At 56.1% G+C, this 25,043-nt stretch overlaps 1 protein-coding gene across 1 annotated transcript in view; it reads right to left on the bottom strand.

Moving 5' to 3' along the window:
* LOC311117303 (A disintegrin and metalloproteinase with thrombospondin motifs 3-like) overlaps positions 1–25,043 on the bottom strand; it is a gene marked incomplete at both ends in the record, with an annotated part of 289,214 nt that overhangs the window by 164,922 nt on the left and 99,249 nt on the right. Inside the window, one exon of the mRNA XM_084192269.1 lies at positions 20,275–20,380. Coding sequence (XP_084048395.1) covers positions 20,275–20,380 — 106 coding nt within the window. The remainder of the gene's footprint in view (positions 1–20,274; positions 20,381–25,043) is intronic.

Here is a 25,043-nt window from a genome sequence, read left to right as displayed (position 1 = left end):
CCTCTCCATCTCCCCACTACCTCTCCAGCTCCCCACTACCTCTCCAGCTCCTCCGGCCTGCCCACTAACTCTCCAGCTCCCCACTACCCCTCCAGCTCCCCACTACCTCTCCAGCTCCTCCGGCCTGCCCACTACCTCTCCAGCTCCCCACTACCTCTCCAGCTCCCCACTACCTCTCCAGCTCCCCACTACCTCTCCAGCTCCTCCGGCCTGCCCACTACCTCTCCAGCTCCCCACTACCTCTCCAGCTCCCCACTACCTCTCCAGCTCCCCTCTACCTCTCCAGCTCCCCACTATTCTCTCCAGCTCCTCCGGCCTGCCCCCTACCTCTCCAGCTCCCCACTACCTCTCCAGCTCCCCTCTACCTCTCCAGCTCCCCACTATTCTCTCCAGCTCCTCCGGCCTGCCCACTACCTCTCCAGCTCCCCACTACCTCTCCAGATCCCCACTACCTCTCCAGCTCCTCCGGCCTGCCCACTACCTCTCCAGCTCCCCACTACCTCTCCAGCTCCCCACTACCTCTCCAGCTCCCCACTACCTCTCCAGCTCCCCACTACCTCTCCAGCTCCCCACTACCTCTCCAGCTCCCCACTACCTCTCCAGCTCCTCCGGCCTGCCCACTACCTCTCCAGCTCCCCACTACCTCTCCAGCTCCCCACTACCTCTCCAGATCCCCACTACCTCTCCAGCTCCTCCGGCCTCCCCACTACCTCTCCAGCTCCCCACTACCTCTCCAGCTCCCCACTACCTCTCCAGCTCCCCACTACCTCTCCAGCTCCCTACTTCCTCTCCAGCTCCCCACTACCTCTCCAGCTCCCCACTACCTCTCCAGCTACCCTCTACCTCTCCAACTCCCCACTACCTCTCCAGCTCCCCTCTACCTCTCCAGCTCCCCACTATTCTCTCCAGCTCCTCCGGCCTGCCCACTACCTCTCCAGCTCCCCACTACCTCTCCAGCTCCCCTCTACCTCTCCAGCTCCCCACTATTCTCTCCAGCTCCTCCGGCCTGCCCACTACCTCTCCAGCTCCCCACTACCTCTCCAGATCCCCACTACCTATCCAGCTCCCCACAACCTCTCCAGCTCCCCACTACCTCTCCAGCTCCCCACTACCTCTCCAGCTCCCCACTACCTCTCCAGCTCCCCACTACCTCTCCAGCTCCCCACTACCTCTCCAGCTCCCCACTACCTCTCCAGATCCCCACTACCTCTCCAGATCCCCACTACCTCTCCAGCTCCCCTCTACCTCTCTAGATCCCCACTACCTCTCCAGCTCCCCACTACCTCTCCAGCTCCCCACTACCTCTCCAGCTCCCCACTACCTCTCCAGCTCCCCACTACCTCTCCATCTCCTCCGGCCTGCCCACTACCTCTCCAGCTCCCCAATACCTCTCCAGCTCCTCCGGCCTGCCCACTAACTCTCCAGCTCCCCACTACCTCTCCAGCTCCCCACTACCTCTCCAGCTCCCCACTACCTCTCCAGCTCCCCACTACCATCTTTCCAGCTCCCCACTACCTCTCCAGCTCCCCACTACCTCTCCAGCTCCCCACTACCTCTCCAGCTCCCCACTACCTCTCCAGCTCCTCCGGCCTGCCCACTACCTCTCCAGCTCCCCACTACCTCTCCAGCTCCCCACTACCTCTCCAGATCCCCACTACCTCTCCAGCTCCTCCGGCCTCCCCACTACCTCTCCAGCTCCCCACTACCTCTCCAGCTCCCCACTACCTCTCCAGCTCCCCACTACCTCTCCAGCTCCCTACTTCCTCTCCAGCTCCCCACTACCTCTCCAGCTCCCCACTACCTCTCCAGCTCCCCTCTACCTCTCCAGCTCCCCACTATTCTCTCCAGCTCCTCCGGCCTGCCCACTACCTCTCCAGCTCCCCACTACCTCTCCAGCTCCCCACTACCTCTCCAGCTCCCCTCTACCTCTCCAGCTCCCCACTATTCTCTCCAGCTCCTCCGGCCTGCCCACTACCTCTCCAGCTCCCCACTACCTCTCCAGATCCCCACTACCTATCCAGCTCCCCACAACCTCTCCAGCTCCCCACTACCTCTCCAGCTCCCCACTACCTCTCCAGCTCCCCACTACCTCTCCAGCTCCCCACTACCTCTCCAGCTCCCCACTACCTCTCCAGATCCCCACTACCTCTCCAGATCCCCACTACCTCTCCAGCTCCCCTCTACCTCTCTAGATCCCCACTACCTCTCCAGCTCCCCACTACCTCTCCAGCTCCCCACTACCTCTCCAGCTCCCCACTACCTCTCCAGCTCCCCACTACCTCTCCATCTCCTCCGGCCTGCCCACTACCTCTCCAGCTCCCCAATACCTCTCCAGCTCCTCCGGCCTGCCCACTAACTCTCCAGCTCCCCACTACCTCTCCAGCTCCCCACTACCTCTCCAGCTCCCCACTACCTCTCCAGCTCCCCACTACCATCTTTCCAGCTCCCCACTACCTCTCCAGCTCCCCACTAACTCTCCAGCTGCCCACTACCTCTCCAGCTCCTCCGGCCTGCCCACTAACTTTCCAGCTCCCCACTACCTCTCCAGCTCCCCACTACCTCTCCAGCTCCCTACTTCCTCTCCAGCTCCCCACTACCTCTCCAGCTCCCCACTACCTCTCCAGATCCCCACTAACTCTCCAGCTCCCCACTACCTCTCCAGCTCCTCTGGCCTCCCCACTTCCTCTCCAGCTCCCCACTATCTCTCCAGCTCCCCACTACCTCTCCAGCTCCTCCGGCCTGCCAACTACCTCTCCAGCTCCCCACTACCTCTCCAGCTCCTCCGGCCTGCCCACTACCTCTCCAGCTCCCCACTACCTCTCCAGCTCCCCACTACCTCTCCAGCTCCCCACTACCTCTCCAGCTCCCCACTACCTCTCCAGCTCCTCCGGCCTGCCCACTACCTCTCCAGCTCCCCACTACCTCTCCAGCTACCCTCTACCTTTCCAGCTCCCCACTACCTCTCCAGCTCCCCACTACCTCTCCAGCTCCCCACTACCTCTCCAGCTCCCCACTTCCTCTCCAGATCCCCACTAACTCTCCAGCTCCTCTGGCCTCTCCACTTCATCTCCAGCTCCCCACTAACTCTCCAGCTCCCCACTACCTCTCCAGCTCCTCCGGCCTGCCCACTACCTCTCCAGCTCCCCACTACCTCTCCAGCTCCCCACTTCCTCTCCAGCTCCCCACTACCTCTCCAGCTCCCCACTTCATCTCCAGCTCCCCACTAACTCTCCAGCTCCCCACTACCTCTCCAGCTCCTCCGGCCTGCCCACTACCTCTCCAGCTCCCCACTACCTCTCCAGCTCCCCACTTCCTCTCCAGCTCCCCACTACCTCTCCAGCTCCACACTACCTCTCCAGCTCCCAACTACCTCTCCAGCTCCCCACTACCTCTCCAGCTCCCCACTACCTCTCCAGCTCCACACTACCTCTCCAGCTCCCCACTTCCTCTCCAGCTCCCCACTACCTCTCCAGCTCCCCACTACCTCTCCAGCTCCCCACTACCTCTCCAGCTCCCCACTACCTCTCCAGCTCCTCTGGCCTCCCCACTACCTCTCCAGCTCCCCACTACCTCTCCAGCTCCTCCGGCCTGCCCACTAACTCTCCAGCTCCCCACTACCTCTCCAGCTCCCCACTTCCTCTCCAGCTCCCCACTACCTCTCCAGCTCCCCACTTCATCTCCAGCTCCCCACTAACTCTCCAGCTCCCCACTACCTCTCCAGCTCCTCCGGCCTGCCCACTACCTCTCCAGCTCCCCACTACCTCTCCAGCTCCCCACTTCCTCTCCAGCTCCCCACTACCTCTCCAGCTCCACACTACCTCTCCAGCTCCCCACTACCTCTCCAGCTCCCCACTACCTCTCCAGCTCCTCTGGCCTCCCCACTACCTCTCCAGCTCCCCACTACCTCTCCAGCTCCTCCGGCCTGCCCACTAACTCTCCAGCTCCCCACTACCTCTCCAGCTCCCCACTTCCTCTCCAGCTCCCCACTACCTCTCCAGCTCCCCACTACCTCTCCAGCTCCCCACTACCTCTCCAGCTCCCCACTTCCTTCTCCAGCTCCCCTCTACCTCTCCAGCTCCCCTCTACCTCTCCAGCTCCCCACTTCATCTCCAGCTCCCCACTAACTCTCCAGCTCCCCACTACCTCTCCAGCTCCCCACTTCCTCTCCAGCTCCCCACTACCTCTCCAGCTCCCCACTACCTCTCCAGCTCCCCACTACCTCTCCAGCTCCCCACTTCCTTCTCCAGCTCCCCTCTACCTCTCCAGCTCCCCACTACCTCTCCAGCTCCCTATTTCCTCTCCAGCTCCCCACTACCTCTCCAGATCCCCACTAACTCTCCAGATCTCCACTAACTCTCCAGCTCCTCTGGCCTCCCCACTTCATCTCCAGCTCCCCACTACCTCTCCAGCTCCCCACTACCTCTCCAGCTCCTCCGGCCTGCCCACTAACTCTCCAGCTCCCCACTACCTCTCCAGCTCCTCCGGCCTGCCCACTACCTCTCCAGCTCCCCACTACCTCTCCAGCTCCCCTCTACCTCTCCAGCTCCCCACTACCTCTCCAGCTCCCCACTACCTCTCCAGCTCCCCACTAACTCTCCAGCTCCCCACTACCTCTCCAGCTCCTCCGGCCTGCCCACTAACTCTCCAGCTCCCCACTACCTCTCCAGCTCCCCAATACCTCTCCAGCTCCCCTCTACCTCTCCAGCTCCCCACTAACTCTCCAGCTCCCCACTACCTCTCCAGCTCCCCACTACCTCTCCAGCTCCCCATTACCTCTCCAGATCCCCACTACCTCTCCAGCTCCCCACTACCTCTCCAGCTCCCCACTACCTCTCCAGCTCCCCACTACCTCTCCAGCTCCCCACTACCTCTCCAGATCCCCACTACCTCTCCAGCTCCCCACTACCTCTCCAGATCCCCACTACCTCTCCAGATCCCCACTAACTCTCCAGATCCCCACTAACTCTCCAGCTCCCCACTACCTCTCCACCTCCTCTGGCCTCCCCACTACCTCTCCAGCTCCCCACTACCTCTCCAGCTCCCCACTACCTCTCCAGCTCCTCCGGCCTCCCCACTAACTCTCCAGCTCCCCACTACCTCTCCAGCTCCCGACTACCTCTCCAGCTCCTCCGGCCTGCCCACTACCTCTCCAGCTCCCCACTACCTCTCCAGCTCCTCCGGCCTCCCCACTAACTCTCCAGCTCCCCACTACCTCTCCAGCTCCTCCGGCCTGCCCACTACCTCTCCAGCTCCCCACTACCTCTCCAGCTCCCCACTACCTCTCCAGCTCCCCACTACCTCTCCAGCTCCTCTGGCCTCCCCAATACCTCTCAAGATCCCCACTACCTCTCCAGCTCCCCACTACCTCTCCAGCTCCCCACTACCTCTCCAGCTCCTCTGGCCTCCCCACTACCTCTCCAGCTCCCCACTACCTCTCCAGCTCCCCACTACCTCTCCAGCTCCCCACTACCTCTCCAGCTCCTCCGGCCTGCCCACTACCTCTCCAGCTCCCCACTACCTTTCCAGCTCCCCACTACCTCTCCAGATCCTGACTACCTATCCAGCTCCTCCGGCCTGCCCACTACCTCTCCAGCTCCCCACTAACTCTCCAGCTCCCCACTACCTCTCCAGCTCCCCACTACCTCTCCAGCTCCTCCGGCCTGCCCACTACCTCTCCAGCTCCCCACTACCTCTTCAGCTCCCCACTACCTCTCCAGCTCCCCACTACCTCTCCAGCTCCTCCGGCCTGCCCACTACCTCTCCAGCTCCCCACTACCTCTCCAGCTACCCTCTACCTCTCCAACTCCCCACTACCTCTCCAGCTCCCCTCTACCTCTCCAGCTCCCCACTATTCTCTCCAGCTCCTCCGGCCTGCCCACTACCTCTCCAGCTCCCCACTACCTCTCCAGATCCCCACTACCTATCCAGCTCCCCACAACCTCTCCAGCTCCCCACTACCTCTCCAGCTCCCCACTACCTCTCCAGCTCCCCACTACCTCTCCAGCTCCCCACTACCTCTCCAGATCCCCACTACCTCTCCAGATCCCCACTACCTCTCCAGCTCCCCTCTACCTCTCTAGATCCCCACTACCTCTCCAGCTCCCCACTACCTCTCCAGCTCCCCACTACCTCTCCAGCTCCCCACTACCTCTCCATCTCCTCCGGCCTGCCCACTACCTCTCCAGCTCCCCACTACCTCTCCAGCTCCTCCGGCCTGCCCACTAACTCTCCAGCTCCCCACTACCTCTCCAGCTCCCCACTACCTCTCCAGCTCCCCACTACCTCTCCAGCTCCCCACTACCATCTTTCCAGCTCCCCACTACCTCTCCAGCTCCCCACTAACTCTCCAGCTGCCCATTACCTCTCCAGCTCCTCCGGCCTGCCAACTAACTTTCCAGCTCCCCACTACCTCTCCAGCTCCCCACTACCTCTCCAGCTCCCTACTTCCTCTCCAGCTCCCCACTACCTCTCCAGCTCCCCACTACCTCTCCAGCTCCCCACTACCTCTCCAGCTCCTCTGGCCTCCCCACTTCCTCTCCAGCTCCCCACTATCTCTCCAGCTCCCCACTACCTCTCCAGCTCCTCCGGCCTGCCCACTACCTCTCCAGCTCCCCACTACCTCTCCAGCTCCTCCGGCCTGCCCACTAACTCTCCAGATCCCCACTACCTCTCCAGCTCCTCCGGCCTGCCCACTACCTCTCCAGCTCCCTACTACCTCTCCAGCTCCTCCGGCCTGCCCACTAACTCTCCAGATCCCCACTACCTCTCCAGCTCCTCCGGCCTGCCCACTACCTCTCCAGCTCCCCACTACCTCTCCAGCTCCCCACTACCTCTCCAGCTCCACACTACCTCTCCAGCTCCCCACTACCTCTCCAGCTCCCCACTAACTCTCCAGCTCCCCACTACCTCTCCAGCTCCTCCGGCCTGCCCACTACCTCTCCAGCTCCCCACTAACTCTCCAGATCCCCACTACCTCTCCAGCTCCTCCGGCCTGCCCACTACCTCTCCAGCTCCCCACTACCTCTCCAGCTCCCCACTACCTCTCCAGCCCCACACTACCTCTCCAGCTCCCCACTACCTCTCCAGCTCCCCACTAACTCTCCAGCTCCCCACTACCTCTCCAGCTCCTCCGGCCTGCCCACTACCTTTCCAGCTCCCCACTACCTCTCCAGCTCCCGACTACCTCTCCAGCTCCCTACTACCTCTCCAGCTCCTCCGGCCTGCCCACTAACTCTCCAGCTCCCCACTACCTCTCCAGCTCCCCACTTCCTCTCCAGCTCCCCACTACCTCTCCAGCTCCCCACTACCTCTCCAGCTCCCCACTACCTCTCCAGCTCCCCACTTCCTCTCCAGCTCCCCTCTACCTCTCCAGCTCCCTACTTCCTCTCCAGCTCCCCACTACCTCTCCAGCTCCCCACTACCTCTCCAGATCCCCACTAACTCTCCAGCTCCCCACTACCTCTCCAGCTCCTCTGGCCTCCCCACTTCCTCTCCAGCTCCCCACTATCTCTCCAGCTCCCCACTACCTCTCCAGCTCCTCCGGCCTGCCCACTACCTCTCCAGCTCCCCACTACCTCTCCAGCTCCTCCGGCCTGCCCACTAACTCTCCAGATCCCCACTACCTCTCCAGCTCCTCCGGCCTGCCCACTACCTCTCCAGCTCCCTACTACCTCTCCAGCTCCTCCGGCCTGCCCACTAACTCTCCAGATCCCCACTACCTCTCCAGCTCCTCCGGCCTGCCCACTACCTCTCCAGCTCCCCACTACCTCTCCAGCTCCCCACTACCTCTCCAGCTCCACACTACCTCTCCAGCTCCCCACTACCTCTCCAGCTCCCCACTAACTCTCCAGCTCCCCACTACCTCTCCAGCTCCTCCGGCCTGCCCACTACCTCTCCAGCTCCCCACTAACTCTCCAGATCCCCACTACCTCTCCAGCTCCTCCGGCCTGCCCACTACCTCTCCAGCTCCCCACTACCTCTCCAGCTCCCCACTACCTCTCCAGCTCCACACTACCTCTCCAGCTCCCCACTACCTCTCCAGCTCCCCACTAACTCTCCAGCTCCCCACTACCTCTCCAGCTCCTCCGGCCTGCCCACTACCTCTCCAGCTCCCCACTACCTCTCCAGCTCCCGACTACCTCTCCAGCTCCCTACTACCTCTCCAGCTCCTCCGGCCTGCCCACTAACTCTCCAGCTCCCCACTACCTCTCCAGCTCCCCACTTCCTCTCCAGCTCCCCACTACCTCTCCAGCTCCCCACTACCTCTCCAGCTCCCCACTACCTCTCCAGCTCCCCACTTCCTCTCCAGCTCCCCTCTACCTCTCCAGCTCCCCACTACCTCTCCAGCTCCCTACTTCCTCTCCAGCTCCCCACTACCTCTCCAGATCCCCACTAACTCTCCAGATCCCCACTAACTCTCCAGCTCCTCTGGCCTCCCCACTTCATCTCCAGCTCCCCACTACCTCTCCAGCTCCCCACTACCTCTCCAGCTCCCCACTTCCTCTCCAGCTCCCCTCTACCTCTCCAGCTCCCCACTACATCTCCAGCTCCCTACTTCCTCTCCAGCTCCCCACTACCTCTCCAGATCCCCACTAACTCTCCAGATCCCCACTAACTCTCCAGCTCCTCTGGCCTCCCCACTTCATCTCCAGCTCCCCACTACCTCTCCAGCTCCCCACTACCTCTCCAGCTCCTCCGGCCTGCCCACTAACTCTCCAGCTCCCCACTACCTCTCCAGCTCCTCCGGCCTGCCCACTACCTCTCCAGCTCCCCACTACCTCTCCAGCTCCCCTCTACCTCTCCAGCTCCCCACTACCTCTCCAGCTCCCCACTACCTCTCCAGCTCCTCCGGCCTGCCCACTAACTCTCCAGCTCCCCACTACCTCTCCAGCTCCCCACTACCTCTCCAGCTCCTCTGGCCTCCCCACTACCTCTCCAGCTCCCCACTACCTCTCCAGCTCCCCACTACCTCTCCAGCTCCCCACTACCTCTCCAGCTCCTCCGGCCTGCCCACTACCTCTCCAGCTCCCCACTACCTTTCCAGCTCCCCACTACCTCTCCAGATCCTGACTACCTATCCAGCTCCTCCGGCCTGCCCACTACCTCTCCAGCTCCCCACTACCTCTCCAGCTCCTCCGGCCTGCCCACTAACTCTCCAGCTCCCCACTACCTCTCCAGCTCCCCACTACCTCTCCAGCTCCTCCGGCCTGCCCACTACCTCTCCAGCTCCCCACTACCTCTTCAGCTCCCCACTACCTCTCCAGCTCCCCTCTACCTCTCCAGCTCCCCACTAACTCTCCAGCTCCCCACTACCTCTCCAGCTCCCCACTACCTCTCCAGATCCCCACTACCTCTCCAGCTCCCCATTACCTCTCCAGATCCCCACTACCTCTCCAGCTCCCCACTACCTCTCCAGCTCCCCACTACCTCTACAGCTCCCCACTAACTCTCCAGCTCCCCACTAACTCTCCAGCTCCCCACTACCTCTCCAGCTCCTCTGTGTTCCCCACTACCTCTCCAGCTCCCCACTACCTCTCCAGCTCCCCACTAACTCTCCAGCTCCCCACTACCTCTCCAGCTCCTTCGGCCTGCCCACTAACTCTCCAGCTCCCCACTACCTCTCCAGCTCCCCAATACCTCTCCAGCTCCCCTCTACCTCTCCAGCTCCCCACTAACTCTCCAGCTCCCCACTACCTCTCCAGCTCCCCACTACCTCTCCAGATCCCCACTACCTCTCCAGCTCCCCATTACCTCTCCAGATCCCCACTACCTCTCCAGCTCCCCACTACCTCTCCAGCTCCCCACTACCTCTCCAGCTCCCCACTACCTCTCCAGATCCCCACTACCTCTCCAGATCCCCACTACCTCTCCAGATCCCCACTACCTCTCCAGATCCCCACTAACTCTCCAGATCCCCACTAACTCTCCAGCTCCCCACTACCTCTCCACCTCCTCCGGCCTCCCCACTACCTCTCCAGCTCCCCACTACCTCTCCAGCTCCCCACTAACTCTCCAGATCCCCACTACCTCTCCAGCTCCTCCGGCCTCCCCACTAACTCTCCAGCTCCCCACTACCTCTCCAGCTCCTCCGGCCTGCCCACTACCTCTCCAGCTCCCCACTACCTCTCCAGCTCCCCACTACCTCTCCAGCTCCCCACTACCTCTCCAGCTCCTCCGGCCTGCCCACTAACTCTCCAGCTCCCCACTACCTCTCCAGCTCCCCACTACCTCTCCAGCTCCCCACTACCTCTCCAGCTCCCCACTAGCTCTCCAGATCCCCACTACATCACCAGATCCCCACTACCTCTCCAGCTCCCCACTACCTCTCCAGCTCCCCACTACCTCTCCAGCTCCCCACTACCTCTCCAGCTCCCCACTACCTCTCCAGCTCCTCTGGCCTCCCCAATACCTCTCAAGATCCCCACTACCTCTCCAGCTCCCCACTACCTCTCCAGCTCCCCACTACCTCTCCAGCTCCTCTGGCCTCCCCACTACCTCTCCAGCTCCCCACTACCTCTCCAGCTCCTCCGGCCTGCCCACTACCTCTCCAGCTCCCCACTACCAATCCAGCTCCCCACTACCTCTCCAGCTCCCCACTACCTCTCCAGCTCCTCCGGCCTGCCCACTAACTCTCCAGCTCCCCACTACCTCTCCAGCTCCCCACTACCTCTCCAGCTCCTCCGGCCTGCCCACTACCTCTCCAGCTCCCCACTACCTCTCCAGCTCCCCACTACCTCTCCAGCTCCCCACTACCTCTCCAGCTCCTCCGGCCTGCCCACTACCTCTCCAGCTCCCCACTACCTCTCCAGCTCCCCTCTACCTCTCCAGCTCCCCACTATTCTCTCCAGCTCCTCCGGCCTGCCCACTACCTCTCCAGCTCCCCACTACCTCTCCAGATCCCCACTACCTATCCAGATCCCCACTACCTATCCAGCTCCCCACAACCTCTCCAGCTCCCCACTACCTCTCCAGCTCCCCACTACCTCTCCAGCTCCCCACTACCTCTCCAGATCCCCACTACCTCTCCAGCTCCTCCGGCCTGCCCACTACCTCTCCAGCTCCCCACTACCTCTCCAGCTCCCCACTACCTCTCCAGCTCCCCACTAACTCTCCAGCTCCCCACTAACTCTCCAGCTCCTCCGGCCTGCCCACTAACTCTCCAGCTCCCCACTACCTCTCCAGCTCCCCACTTCCTCTCCAGCTCCCCACTACCTCTCCAGCTCCCCACTACCTCTCCAGCTCCCCACTACCTCTCCAGCTCCCCACTACCTCTCCAGCTCCCCACTTCCTCTCCAGCTCCCCTCTACCTCTCCAGCTCCCCACTACCTCTCCAGCTCCCTACTTCCTCTCCAGCTCCCCACTACCTCTCCAGATCCCCACTAAATCTCCAGATCCCCACTAACTCTCCAGCTCCTCTGGCCTCCCCACTTCATCTCCAGCTCCCCACTACCTCTCCAGCTCCCCACTACCTCTCCAGCTCCTCCAGCTCCCCACTACCTCTCCAGCTCCTCCGGCCTGCCCACTACCTCTCCAGCTCCCCACTACCTCTCCAGCTCCCCTCTACCTCTCCAGCTCCCCACTACCTCTCCAGCTCCCCACTACCTCTCCAGCTCCCCACTAACTCTCCAGCTCCCCACTACCTCTCCAGCTCCTCCGGCCTGCCCACTAACTCTCCAGCTCCCCACTACCTCTCCAGCTCCCCAATACCTCTCCAGCTCCCCAATACCTCTCCAGCTCCCCACTAACTCTCCAGCTCCCCACTTATTCTCCAGCTCCCCACTACCTCTCCAGCTCCTCCGGCCTGCCCATTACCTCTCCAGCTCCCCACTACCTCTCCAGCTCCCCTTCAGCTCGCCACTACCTCTCCAGCTCCCCACTACCTCACCAGCTCCCCACTACCTCTCCAGCTCCCCTCCAGCTCCCCACTAACTCTCCAGCTCCCCACTACCTCTCCAGCTCCCCACTACCTCCCCACTTCCTATCCAGCTCCCCACTACCTTTCCAGCTCCCCACTATCTCTCCAGCTCCCCACTACCTCTCCAGCTCCCCACTACCTCTCCAGCTCCCCACTACCTCTCCAGCTCCCCACTACCTCTCCAGCTCCCCACCCAGCTCCCCACTACCTCTCCAGCTCCCCACTACCTATCCAGCTCCCCACTACCTTTCCATCATCTGGGCTGTACCCAGTGTACCCATAAGGGGGCAGTCTATTTGCTATGGTCTGATGAGTATGCCCTAATTATATGTCTATGTGGCTGACAGCCTCCCTATGGCCAGCCTCCCTATGGCCAGCCTCCCTATGGCCAGCCTCCCTATGGCCAGCCTCCCTATGGCCTGCCCTGAAATCTACAGTCCTGACAGAGTAATGGGACAAATGTCCCTGGTGTTCAGTTAAGAGTTCACAACTAAAATTGACACCAGGAGCTAAAATGGAACAAATTATATTTCAGCTGAAAGCCCAAAAATGACCACGTCAAAATGCTGACGCTATCAGTAAGAACAGCAGTAGAATGGCCTGAATGGTGATCATCTGTGTCATTCAGCTGTTATTCAGACATGTTAAATGATATCATATTAAGGATATAAGGATGTTATGTCAGATTGAAGTCAGTCTGGAGGAGAAAGGACATGATGTAGTATAATAGGGAGGAGAGGCTGTAGAATAGATGGACCTGTCTCTGAGCTGTGGGACATGATGTAGTATAATAAGGAGGAGAGGCTGTAGAATAGATGGACCTGTCTCTGAGCTGTGGGACATGATGGAGTATAATAGGGAGGAGAGGCTGTAGAATAGATGGACCTGTCTCTGAGCTGTGGGACATGATGTAGTATAATAAGGAGGAGAGGCTGTAGGATAGATGGACCTGTCTCTGAGCTGTGGGACATGATGTAGTATAATAAGGAGGAGAGGCTGTAGAATAGATGGACCTGTCTCTGAGCTGTGGGACATGATGTAGTATAATAAGGAGGAGAGGCTGTAGAATAGATGGACCTGTCTCTGAGCTGTGGGACATGATGTAGTATAATAAGGAGGAGAGGCTGTAGGATAGATGGACCTGTCTCTGAGCTGTGGGACATGATGTAGTATAATAGGGAGGAGAGGCTGTAGAATAGATGGACCTGTCTCTGAGCTGTGGGACATGATGTAGTATAATAGGGAGGAGAGGCTGTAGAATAGATGGACCTGTCTCTGAGCTGTGGGACATGATGTAGTATAATAAGGAGGAGAGGCTGTAGGATAGATGGACCTGTCTCTGAGCTGTGGGACATGATGTAGTATAATAGGGAGGAGAGGCTGTAGAATAGATGGACCTGTCTCTGAGCTGTGGGACATGATGGAGTATAATAAGGAGGAGAGGCTGTAGAATAGATGGACCTGTCTCTGAGCTGTGGGACATGATGTAGTATAATAGGGAGGAGAGGCTGTAGAATAGATGGACCTGTCTCTGAGCTGTGGGACATGATGTAGTATAATAAGGAGGAGAGGCTGTAGGATAGATGGACCTGTCTCTGAGCTGTGGGACATGATGGAGTATAATAAGGAGGAGAGGCTGTAGGATAGATGGACCTGTCTCTGAGCTGTGGGACATGATGTAGTATAATAAGGAGGAGAGGCTGTAGGATAGATGGACCTGTCTCTGAGCTGTGGGACATGATGTAGTATAATAAGGAGGAGAGGCTGTAGAATAGATGGACCTGTCTCTGAGCTGTGGGACATGATGTAGTATAATAAGGAGGAGAGGCTGTAGAATAGATGGACCTGTCTCTGAGCTGTGGGACATGATGGAGTATAATAAGGAGGAGAGGCTGTAGAATAGATGGACCTGTCTCTGAGCTGTGGGACATGATGTAGTATAATAAGGAGGAGAGGCTGTAGAATAGATGGACCTGTCTCTGAGCTGTGGGACATGATGTAGTATAATAAGGAGGAGAGGCTGTAGAATAGATGGACCTGTCTCTGAGCTGTGGGACATGATGGAGTATAATAAGGAGGAGAGGCTGTAGGATAGATGGACCTGTCTCTGAGCTGTGGGCAGGACATGATGTAGTATAATAAGGAGGAGAGGCTGTAGGATAGATGGACCTGTCTCTGAGCTGTGGGACATGATGTAGTATAATAGGGAGGAGAGGCTGTAGGATAGATGGACCTGTCTCTGAGCTGTGGGACATGATGGAGTATAATAAGGAGGAGAGGCTGTAGAATAGATGGACCTGTCTCTGAGCTGTAGGACATGATGTAGTATAATAAGGAGGAGAGGCTGTAGAATAGATGGACCTGTCTCTGAGCTGTGGGACATGATGTAGTATAATAAGGAGGAGAGGCTGTAGAATAGATGGACCTGTCTCTGAGCTGTGGGACATGATGGAGTATAATAGGGAGGAGAGGCTGTAGAATAGATGGACCTGTCTCTGAGCTGTGGGACATGATGGAGTATAATAGGGAGGAGAGGCTGTAGAATAGATGGACCTGTCTCTGAGCTGTGGGACATGATGTAGTATAATAGGGAGGAGAGGCTGTAGGATAGATGGACCTGTCTCTGAGCTGTGGGACATGATGTAGTATAATAGGGAGGAGAGGCTGTAGGATAGATGGACCTGTCTCTGAGCTGTGGGACATGATGGAGTATAATAGGGAGGAGAGGCTGTAGAATAGATGGACCTGTCTCTGAGCTGTGGGACATGATGTAGTATAATAGGGAGGAGAGGCTGTAGGATAGATGGACCTGTCTCTGAGCTGTGGGACATGATGTAGTATAATAAGGAGGAGAGGCTGTAGGATAGATGGACCTGTCTCTGAGCTGTGGGACATGATGTAGTATAATAAGGAGGAGAGGCTGTAGGATAGATGGACCTGTCTCTGAGCTGTGGGACATGATGTAGTATAATAAGGAGGAGAGGCTGTAGAATAGATGGACCTGTCTCTGAGCTGTGGGACATGATGTAGTATAATAGGGAGGAGAGGCTGTAGAATAGATGGACCTGTCTCTGAGCTGTGGGACATGATGGAGTATAATAAGGAGGAGAGGCTGTAGGATAGATGGACCTGCAGCTGAAAGGTGGTTGAGGCAGATAACAGAGGAGCCAACTGAACACAAACCCACTGAATAGATTATGGGAAACACTATGTAACAACCTTGAACCGCCCCCGTGTCAACACATACAGTTGAAGTCGGAAGTTTACATACACCTTAGCCAAATACATTTCAACTCAGTTTTTCACAATTCCTGACATTTAATCCTAGTAAAAATTCCTTGTCTTAGGTCAGTTAGGATCACCACTTTATTTTAAGAATGTGAAATGTCAGAATAATAGTAGAGAGAATGATTTATTTCAGCTTTTATGTCTTTCATCACATTCCCAGTGGGTCAGAAGTTTACATACACTTAATTAGTATTTGGTAGCATTGCCTTTATATTGATTAACTTGGGTAAAACGTTTCAGGTGGCCTTCCACAAGCTTCCCACAATAAATTGGGTGAATTTTGGCCCATTCCTCCTGACAGAGCTGGTGTAACTGAGTCAGGTTTGTAGGCCTCCTTACTCGCACACGCTTTTTCAGTTCTGCCCACAAATGTTTTATAGGATTGAGGTCAGGGCTTTGTGATGGCCACTCCAAAACCTTGACTTTGTTGTCCTTAAGCCATTTTGCCACAACTTTGGAAGTATGCTTGGAGTCATTGTCCATTTGGAAGACCCATTTGCGACCAAGCTTTAACTTCCTGACTGATGTCTTGAGATGTTGCTTCATTATATCCACATAATTTTCCTTCCTGATGATGCAATCTATTTTCTGAAGTGCATCGGTCCCTCCTGCAGCAAAGCACCCCCACAGCATGATGCTGCCACCCTCGTGCTTCACGGTTGGGATGGTGTTCTTCGGCTTGCAAGCCCCCCTTTTTCCTCCAAACATAACGATGGCCATTATGGCCAAACAGTTCTATTTTTGTTTCATCAGACCAGAGGACATTTCTCCAAAAAGTACGATCTTTGTCCCCATGTGTAGTTGCAAACCGTAGTCTGGCTTTTTTATGGCGGTTTTGGAGCAGTAGCTTCTTCCTTGCTGAGCGGCCTTTCAGGTTATGTCGATATAGGACTTGTTTTACTGTGGATATAGATACTTTTGTACCTGTGAAAATGCTGGAGGAAACAAGGTCCTTTGCTGTTGTTCTGGGATTGATTTGCACCAAAGTACGTTCATCTCTAGGAGACAGAACGCGTCTCCTTCCTGAGCAGTATGACGGCTGCGTGGTCCCATGGTGTTTATACTTGCGTACTATTGTTTGTACAGATGAACTTGGTACCTTCAGGCGTTTGGAAATTGTTCTCAAGGATGAACCAGACTTGTGGAGGTCTACCATTTTTTTTTTAGGTCTTGGCTGATTTCTTTAGATTTTCCCATGATGTCAAGCAAAGAGGTACTGAGTTTGAAGGTAGGGCTTGAAATACATCCACAGCTACACCTTCAATTGACTCCAATGATGTCAATTAGCCTATCAGAAGCTTCTAAAGCCATTACATCATTTTCTGGAATTTTCCAAGCTGTTAAAAGGCACAGTCAACTTAGTGTATGTAAACTTCTGACCCACTGGAATTGTGATACAGTAAATTATAAGTGAAATAATCTGTCTGTAAACAATTGTTGGAAAAATTACTTGTGTCATGTACAAAGTAGATGTCCTAAGCGACTTGCCAAAACAATAGTTTTTTAACAAGACATTTTTGGAGTGGTTGAAAATCGAGTTTTAATGACTTAATGTGGAGTTTGCTAGAGACAAAGGAAATCTGTTTGACAAATGGCACAGTGCTAGTAAGGTAACTGATTTTAACTCTCTACGGGAGTTAATCTTGTTAGAAGAGTTTAAAAATTGCTTACCGGAACGCATTGTAGTTTATCTGAACGAACAGAAAGTATCCTCACTGTCGGAAGCGTCTGTATTGGCAGACGAGTTTGTGTTGACGCATAAGAGCGTGTTTTCGGCTCGTACGGAGAGCAGGGCTGCGGAGTTGCTAACTTTTAGTCCTAGTCGACCAGCAGTACATCCAGCACGCCCAAAAGATGTGCGTCACTGTTTCTATTGTCATAAGGTGGGACATATGGTTAATGATTGCTTTCTGCTAAAACGCAAACCGGGGATGCCTCAGCACGCCAGGCTGCCAACGGGTGTTGGGCTGATTCGTACGGTTGTAAGGCCGGAATCAAGACAGAGGCCTCATAGTGAATGTGGTTTGAAAGTCCCTGTCCCAGATCACAGTTATGAACCGTTCATTTTTGAGGGGTTTGTTTCTATATCAGATGACGAAGCGTCTCAGCGTCCAGTTAGAATCCTCAGAGATACTGGTGCGGCGCAGTCGTTCATACTATCTGATGTGTTGCCCTTGTCTAATAATACATATTGTGGTTCCAGTGTGTTAGTACAAGGAATTGAAATGGGTTTCGTCCCAGTGCCATTGCACTTTGTGAACGTACACTCTGAGTTAGTCAGTGGATTGTTCAGAGTTGGCGTACGTCCTATGTTGCCAGTAAAAGGTGTGACATTTATAATGGGCAACGATATTGCCGGAGGAAAGGTAATACCCATATTGGAGGTATTGGATAAAAGTGACCAGTCTCTCTCCGAGGAGCTGGCACAGGGTTATCCAGATGTATTCCCCGCTTGTGCTGTCACACGTGCTCAAGCACGACAAGTGGGTGAAGTGATAGATTTGTCGAACACGATTCTATTCAGAGAGTGTGACCCAGAGGATAGTTCGGGTACTACCTCTGGTAAGCTGGTGCAGTCTGACCAACAGCCCAGAGAAAGGAAGAAGGATGTGGAACTTGTTGCTGAGGCAATACAGTTACCAGTTACTCGTGAGCAGCTGATCGCTAACCAAGGTTGACATTAGCCTGGCTAAATGTTTTTCTAGTGTTGTCTCAGAGGACGAGCTAAAGAAGAAAAACATGGCATATTTCATTGATGGTAATCTCCTCATGCGTAAATGGACATCCCATGTTGACGCTGGCGAAGATTGGAATGCTGTTTACCAAATAGTGATTCCTACAGCCTTTCGACAAAATGTTTTATCCCTCGCTCATGATCACCAGTGGTCCGGACATCTGGGAGTCACCAAGACTTATGATCGTGTTTTGCGACATTTCTTTTGGCCTGGCTTAAAACAAGATGTGGCTCAGTTCTGTCGGACTTGCCACACCTGTCAAGTAGTTGGGAAACCGAACCAGGTTATTTCCCCCGCGCCTCTTTGTCCCATACCGGCCATAGGTGAACCCTTCGAACATGTGATGGTTGATTGTGTTGGACCATTACCAAAAACAAAATCTGGTAACCAGTTTATGTTAACAATTATGTGTGTGGCCACCAGGTACCCAGAGGCCATTCCTCTGCGAAGGATTACTGCTCCGGTGGTGAGTAAAGCGTTGATCAAATTCTTCTCAACTTTTGGGTTACCTAAGGTGATACAAACTGATCAGGGTACGAATTTCCTTTCTAAACTTTTCAAACAAGTGTTAAAGTCCTTGTCAGTTACACACCGTGTGTCAAGCGCGTATCACCCAGAGTCTCAGGGTGCGCTTGAACGTTGGCATCAGACCCTGAAGTCTATGCTCCGTAAATATTGCTTGGAATCTGAGAAAGAGTGGGATGAGGGAGTTCCTCTAGTGTTGTTTGCTGTCCGTGAGACAGTACAGGAATCCCTAGGGTTCAGCCCAGCTGAACTGGTGTTTGGACACACCATGAGAGGACCTATGAAAGTCCTTAAGGATCAGTTTTTGTGTCACAAGAGTTGTGTGTGAAAGAAAATGTGTTGGACTACGTTAGTCGCTTTCGTGAGCGCCTACATGCTGCCTGTGCTATAGCAAAGGAAGCGCTGTCTTCCTCACAGAAACGGATGAAACGACACTATGACACACAGGCTGTTTCTCGTTCACTGCAGCCAGGTGACCGAGTTCTTGTATTGTTGCCTGTGCCAGGAGCGTCATTGTCAGCACGTTTCTCTGGTCCTTATGTCATTGAAAAGAAACTAAGTGAAACTGACTACGTGATACAGACTCCTGATAGAAAACGCCAATCTCGTGTGTGCCACGTTAACATGTTGAAGACATACCACACCAGACCCGTCACTCAGGTAGACAGTCCAGAGATACTGACCATAACCCCTTAGTTTTTCTCCACCGGATGTACAACCAGAACCAACGCCTTATGCGTTGGGCACTTGTCGTGCAAAATTATAATTTGGAGATCCGCCACAAAAAGGGGTTGGAGAATGTGTTGGCAGATGCTTTGTCTCGTGTGTAATGATCTAGGTTTTTTTTTTGTTATCCCGATAGGATGATTTGTGAATTTGGGTGTTGTGATAGTACGTGTGTCGCAAACCATTGTGGTTTGCTCTTTTAAGGGTGGGAGTGTTACGGATACAGGTATCCTGTGTTTTTGTGTGTTTCTCTCCTTCTGCCCTATTCACAGGTGTCCTGTATGTTCCTGATTGGTGGTCGTTGAGGTGTCTGCTGATTGGACCAATCAGTGAACATTCCTGTGCATTGCACCACCTGTTACTCGTTTGTTCAATCACACATCCCATTGTATAAAAACCAGTCTTGTGTTTGTTGAGAGAGAGAGAGAGAATATTTCCGTTTGTGAGTATGGACACGGTGGTGTCCTGTTTTTGGTTACTCACTAAGTTGCTGTTTATTATGATTGGTAAATTCTGTTAGACTACTGTTTTGTTATGTGAGTGCGGATACTGTGGTGTCCTGTGTATTGTGTACTACTTAATTGCTGATTACCCTGTTTGGTAGCTTTGTGTGTTTCTGGGAAAAGGGGAGTTTAAGCTAGTTGCCCTTGGGCGTACATTACCCGTAGGAAGAAATCTGTCTAAAAACACTAGTTAGACCTGAGCGGACCACCCACTGTACTTTTGTATGACTAGCAGTAGCCTAGCGGTTCTTCAGGCAGGCTAGATCAGTTTAGGGGGTTTTACACTATTGTTTCATTTCTTGGGTCCTGCTCAGCCCTTTTTCCCAAACCCTTACCGTGTGTTCTGAAATAAACCATTTGTGTTTGACGGTAGTTCATGGTTGTTGTGTCACATTTGTTCTCACTGCTCCATGCCACACTCCTAATTTGCATAATTTATGTTACGGGTCTCATGTCCATCCACCCTAGACGTTTAGAGCCATGGGGTTCGTAACACTAAGTGTATGTAAACTTCCGACTTCAACTGTACATACACACAGACACACACACAGACACACACAGGAATAAGATAATCCGAATTTACACATGTCCGGTCTCGTGGGCGACAACGAAGGCAGAGGAGAATCCATCCTCATGGTTCAGCGTGCAGCTCCGGACCGGGTGGCACATGCCTGTTACGGGCGCGTAGCCTGCAGAGGGGAGAGAAATCATTCTACAGTGAGGTAGATATGGTGAAAGAGAGGGTTTGAATCACTCTACATTGAGGTAGATATGGTGAAAGAGAGGGTTATAAATCATTTTACAGTGAGGTAGATATGGTGAAAGAGAGGGTTATAAATCATTATACATTGAGGTAGATATGGTGAAAGAGAGGGTTATAAATCATTTTACAGTGAGGTAGATATGGTGAAAGAGAGGGGAGAGAAATCACAACACATCAGACATGCCTCCCCACTTCCTCTCCAGCTCCTCTGGGTTACCCTTCAGCTCCCCACTACCTCTCCAGCTCCTCTGGGTTACCCTTCAGCTCCCCACTACCTCTCCAGCTCCTCTGGGTTACCCTTCAGCTCCCCACTACCTCTCCAGCTCCTCTGGGTTACCCTCCAGCTCCCCACTACCTCTCCAGCTCCTCTGGGTTACCCTCCAGCTCCCCACTACCTCTCCAGCTCCTCTGGGTTACCCTCCAGCTCCACACTACCTCTCCAGCTCCTCTGGGTTACCCTTCAGCTCCCCACTACCTCTCCAGCTCCTCTGGGTTACCCTTCAGCTCCCCACTACCTCTCCAGCTCCTCTGGGTTACCCTTCAGCTCCCCACTACCTCTCCAGCTCCCCACTACCTCTCCAGCTCCTCTGTGTTCCCCACTACCTCTCCAGCTCCCCACTACCTCTCCAGCTCCCCACTACCTCTCCAGCTCCTCTGGCCTCCCCACTTCCTCTCCAGCTCCTCTGGGTTCCCCACTACCTCTCCAACTCCTCTGGGTTCCCCACTACCTCTCCAGCTCCCCACTACCTCTCCAGCTCCTCTGGGTTCCCCACTTCCTCTCCAGCTCCCCACTTCCTCTCCAGCTCCTCTGGGTTCCCCACTACCTCTCCAGCTCCTCTGGGTTCCCCACTTCCTCTACAGCTCCCCACTTCCTCTCCAGCTCCTCTGGGTTCCCCACTTCCTCTCCAGCTCCCCACTTCCTTTCCAGCTCCTCTGGGTTCCCCACTTCCTCTCCAGCTCCCCACTTCCTCTCCAGCTTCCCACTTCCTCTCCAGCTCCTCTGGGTTCCCCACTACCTCTCCAGCTCCTCTGGGTTCCCCACTACCTTTCCAGCTCCTCTGGCCTCCCCACTACCTCTCCAGCTCCCCTGGCCTCCCCACTACCTCTCCAGCTCCTCTGGCCTCCCCACTTCCTCTCCAGCTCCTCTGGGTTCCCCACTACCTCTCCAACTCATCTGGGTTCCCCACTACCTCTCCAGCTCCCCACTACCTCTCCAGCTCCTCTGGGTTCCCCACTACCTCTCCAGCTCCCCACTACCTCTCCAGCTCCTCTGGGTTCCCCACTACCTCTCCAGCTCCTCTGTGTTCCCCACTACCTCTCCAGCTCCCCACTACCTCTCCAGCTCCCCACTACCTCTCCAGCTCCTCTGGGTCCAGCTCCTCTGGGTTCCCCACTACCTCTCCAGCTCCTCTGGGTTCCCCACTACCTCTCCAGCTCCTCTGGGTTCCCCACTACCTCTCCAGCTCCCCACTACCTCTCCAGCTCCTCTGGGTTCCCCACTACCTCTCCAGCTCCTCTGGGTTACCCTTCAGCTCCCCACTACCTCTCCAGCTCCTCTGGGTTACCCTTCAGCTCCCCACTACCTCTCCAGCTCCTCTGGGTTACCCTCCAGCTCCCCACTACCTCTCCAGCTCCTCTGAGAGGTGGTATAATGTTTCTTAATGCCACTGAGGTAGAGAGAGAGAGGTGGTATACTGTTTATTAATGCCACTGAGGTAGAGAGAGAGGTGGTATAATGTTTCTTAATGCCACTGAGGTAGAGAGAGAGAGGTGGTATAATGTTTCTTAATGCCACTGAGGTAGAGAGAGAGGTGGTATAATGTTTATTAATGCCACTGAGGTAGAGAGAGAGGTGATATAATGTTTCTTAATGCCACTGAGGTAGAGAGAGAGGTGGTATAATGTTTCTTAATGCCACTGAGGTAGAGAGAGAGAGGTGGTAGAGACAGTGTATAATGTGTAAAACTTCCTCTCCAGCTCCCCACTACCTCTCCAGCTCCTCTGGGTTCCCCACTACCTCTCCAGCTCCTCTGTGTTCCCCACTACCTCTCCAGCTCCTCTGGGTTCCCCACTTCCTCTACAGCTCCCCACTTCCTCTCCAGCTCCTCTGGGTTCCCCACTTCCTCTCCAGCTCCCCACTTCCTCTCCAGCTCCCCACTTCCTCTCCTCTGGGTTCCCCACTTCCTCTCCAGCTCCTCTGGGTTCCCCACTTCCTCTCCAGCTCTTCTGGGTCCAGCTCCTCTGGGTTCCCCACTACCTCTCCAGCTCCTCTGGGTTCCCCACTTCCTCTCCAGCTCCCCACTTCCTCTCCAGCTCCTCTGGGTTCCCCAATTCCTCTCCAGCTCCCCACTTCCTCTCCAGCTCCTCTGGGTCCAGCTCCTCTGGGTTCCCCACTACCTCTCCAGCTCCTCTGGGTTCCCCACTTCCTCTCCAGCTCTTCTGGGTCCAGCTCCTCTGGGTTCCAGACTACCTCTCCAGCTCCTCTGGGTTCCCCACTTCCTCTCCAGCTCCCCACTTCCTCTCCAGCTCCTCTGGGTTCCCCACTTCCTCTCCAGCTCCCCACTTCCTCTCCAGCTCCTCTGGGTTCCCCACTACCTCTCCAGCTCCTCTGGGTTCCCCACTACCTCTCCAGCTCCTCTGGGTTCCCCACTTCCTCTACAGCTCCCCACTACCTCTCCAGCTCCTCTGGGTTCCCCACTACCTCTCCAGCTCCTCTGGGTTCCCCACTTCCTCTCCAGCTCCCCACTTCCTCTCCAGCTCCCCACTTCCTCTCCTCTGGGTTCCCCACTTCCTCTCCAGCTCCTCTGGGTTCCCCACTTCCTCTCCAGCTCTTCTGGGTCCAGCTCCTCTGGGTTCCCCACTACCTCTCCAGCTCCTCTGGGTTCCCCACTTCCTCTCCAGCTCCCCACTTCCTCTCCAGCTCCTCTGGGTTCCCCAATTCCTCTCCAGCTCCCCACTTCCTCTCCAGCTCCTCTGGGTCCAGCTCCTCTGGGTTCCCCACTACCTCTCCAGCTCCTCTGGGTTCCCCACTTCCTCTCCAGCTCTTCTGGGTCCAGCTCCTCTGGGTTCCAGACTACCTCTCCAGCTCCTCTGGGTTCCCCACTTCCTCTCCAGCTCCCCACTTCCTCTCCAGCTCCTCTGGTTTCCCCACTTCCTCTCCAGCTCCCCACTTCCTCTCCAGCTCCTCTGGGTTCCCCACTACCTCTCCAGCTCCTCTGGGTTCCCCACTACCTCTCCAGCTCCTCTGGGTTCCCCACTTCCTCTACAGCTCCCCACTTCCTCTCCAGCTCCTCTGGGTTCCCCACTTCCTCTCCAGCTCCCCACTTCCTCTCCAGCTCCCCACTTCCTTTCCAGCTCCTCTGGGTTCCCCACTTCCTCTCCAGCTCCCCACTTCCTCTCCAGCTTCCCACTTCCTCTCCAGCTCCTCTGGGTTCCCCACTACCTCTCCAGCTCCTCTGGGTTCCCCACTACCTTTCCAGCTCCTCTGGCCTCCCCACTACCTCTCCAGCTCCCCTGGCCTCCCCACTACCTCTCCAGCTCCTCTGGCCTCCCCACTTCCTCTCCAGCTCCTCTGGGTTCCCCACTACCTCTCCAACTCCTCTGGGTTCCCCACTACCTCTCCAGCTCCCCACTACCTCTCCAGCTCCTCTGGGTTCCCCACTACCTCTCCAGCTCCCCACTACCTCTCCAGCTCCTCTGGGTTCCCCACTACCTCTCCAGCTCCCCACTACCTCTCCAGCTCCTCTGGGTTCCCCACTACCTCTCCAGCTCCCCACTACCTCTCCAGCTCCTCTAGGTTCCCCACTACCTCTCCAGCTCCCCACTACCTCTCCAGCTCCTCTGGGTTCCCCACTACCTCTCCAGCTCCTCTGTGTTCCCCACTACCTCTCCAGCTCCTCTGGGTTCCCCACTACCTCTCCAGCTCCTCTGTGTTCCCCACTACCTCTCCAGCTCCCCACTACCTCTCCAGCTCCCCACTACCTCTCCAGCTCCTCTGGCCTCCCCACTTCCTCTCCAGCTCCTCTGGGTTCCCCACTACCTCTCCAACTCCTCTGGGTTCCCCACTACCTCTCCAGCTCCCCACTACCTCTCCAGCTCCTCTGGGTTCCCCACTTCCTCTCCAGCTCCCCACTTCCTCTCCAGCTCCTCTGGGTTCCCCACTACCTCTCCAGCTCCTCTGGGTTCCCCACTTCCTCTACAGCTCCCCACTTCCTCTCCAGCTCGTCTGGGTTCCCCACTTCCTCTCCAGCTCCCCACTTCCTCTCCAGCTCCCCACTTCCTTTCCAGCTCCTCTGGGTTCCCCACTTCCTCTCCAGCTCCCCACTTCCTCTCCAGCTTCCCACTTCCTCTCCAGTTCCTCTGGGTTCCCCACTACCTCTCCAGCTCCTCTGGGTTCCCCACTACCTTTCCAGCTCCTCTGGCCTCCCCACTACCTCTCCAGCTCCCCTGGCCTCCCCACTACCTCTCCAGCTCCTCTGGCCTCCCCACTTCCTCTCCAGCTCCTCTGGGTTCCCCACTACCTCTCCAACTCCTCTGGGTTCCCCACTACCTCTCCAGCTCCCCACTACCTCTCCAGCTCCTCTGGGTTC

Source organism: Coregonus lavaretus (genome assembly GCF_964263955.1).
Source record: "Coregonus lavaretus genome assembly, contig: HAP1_SCAFFOLD_473, whole genome shotgun sequence".
NCBI classification, from domain to species: Eukaryota; Metazoa; Chordata; class Actinopteri; order Salmoniformes; family Salmonidae; genus Coregonus; species Coregonus lavaretus.
This window is presented reverse-complemented; position numbering and strand designations above follow the sequence as displayed.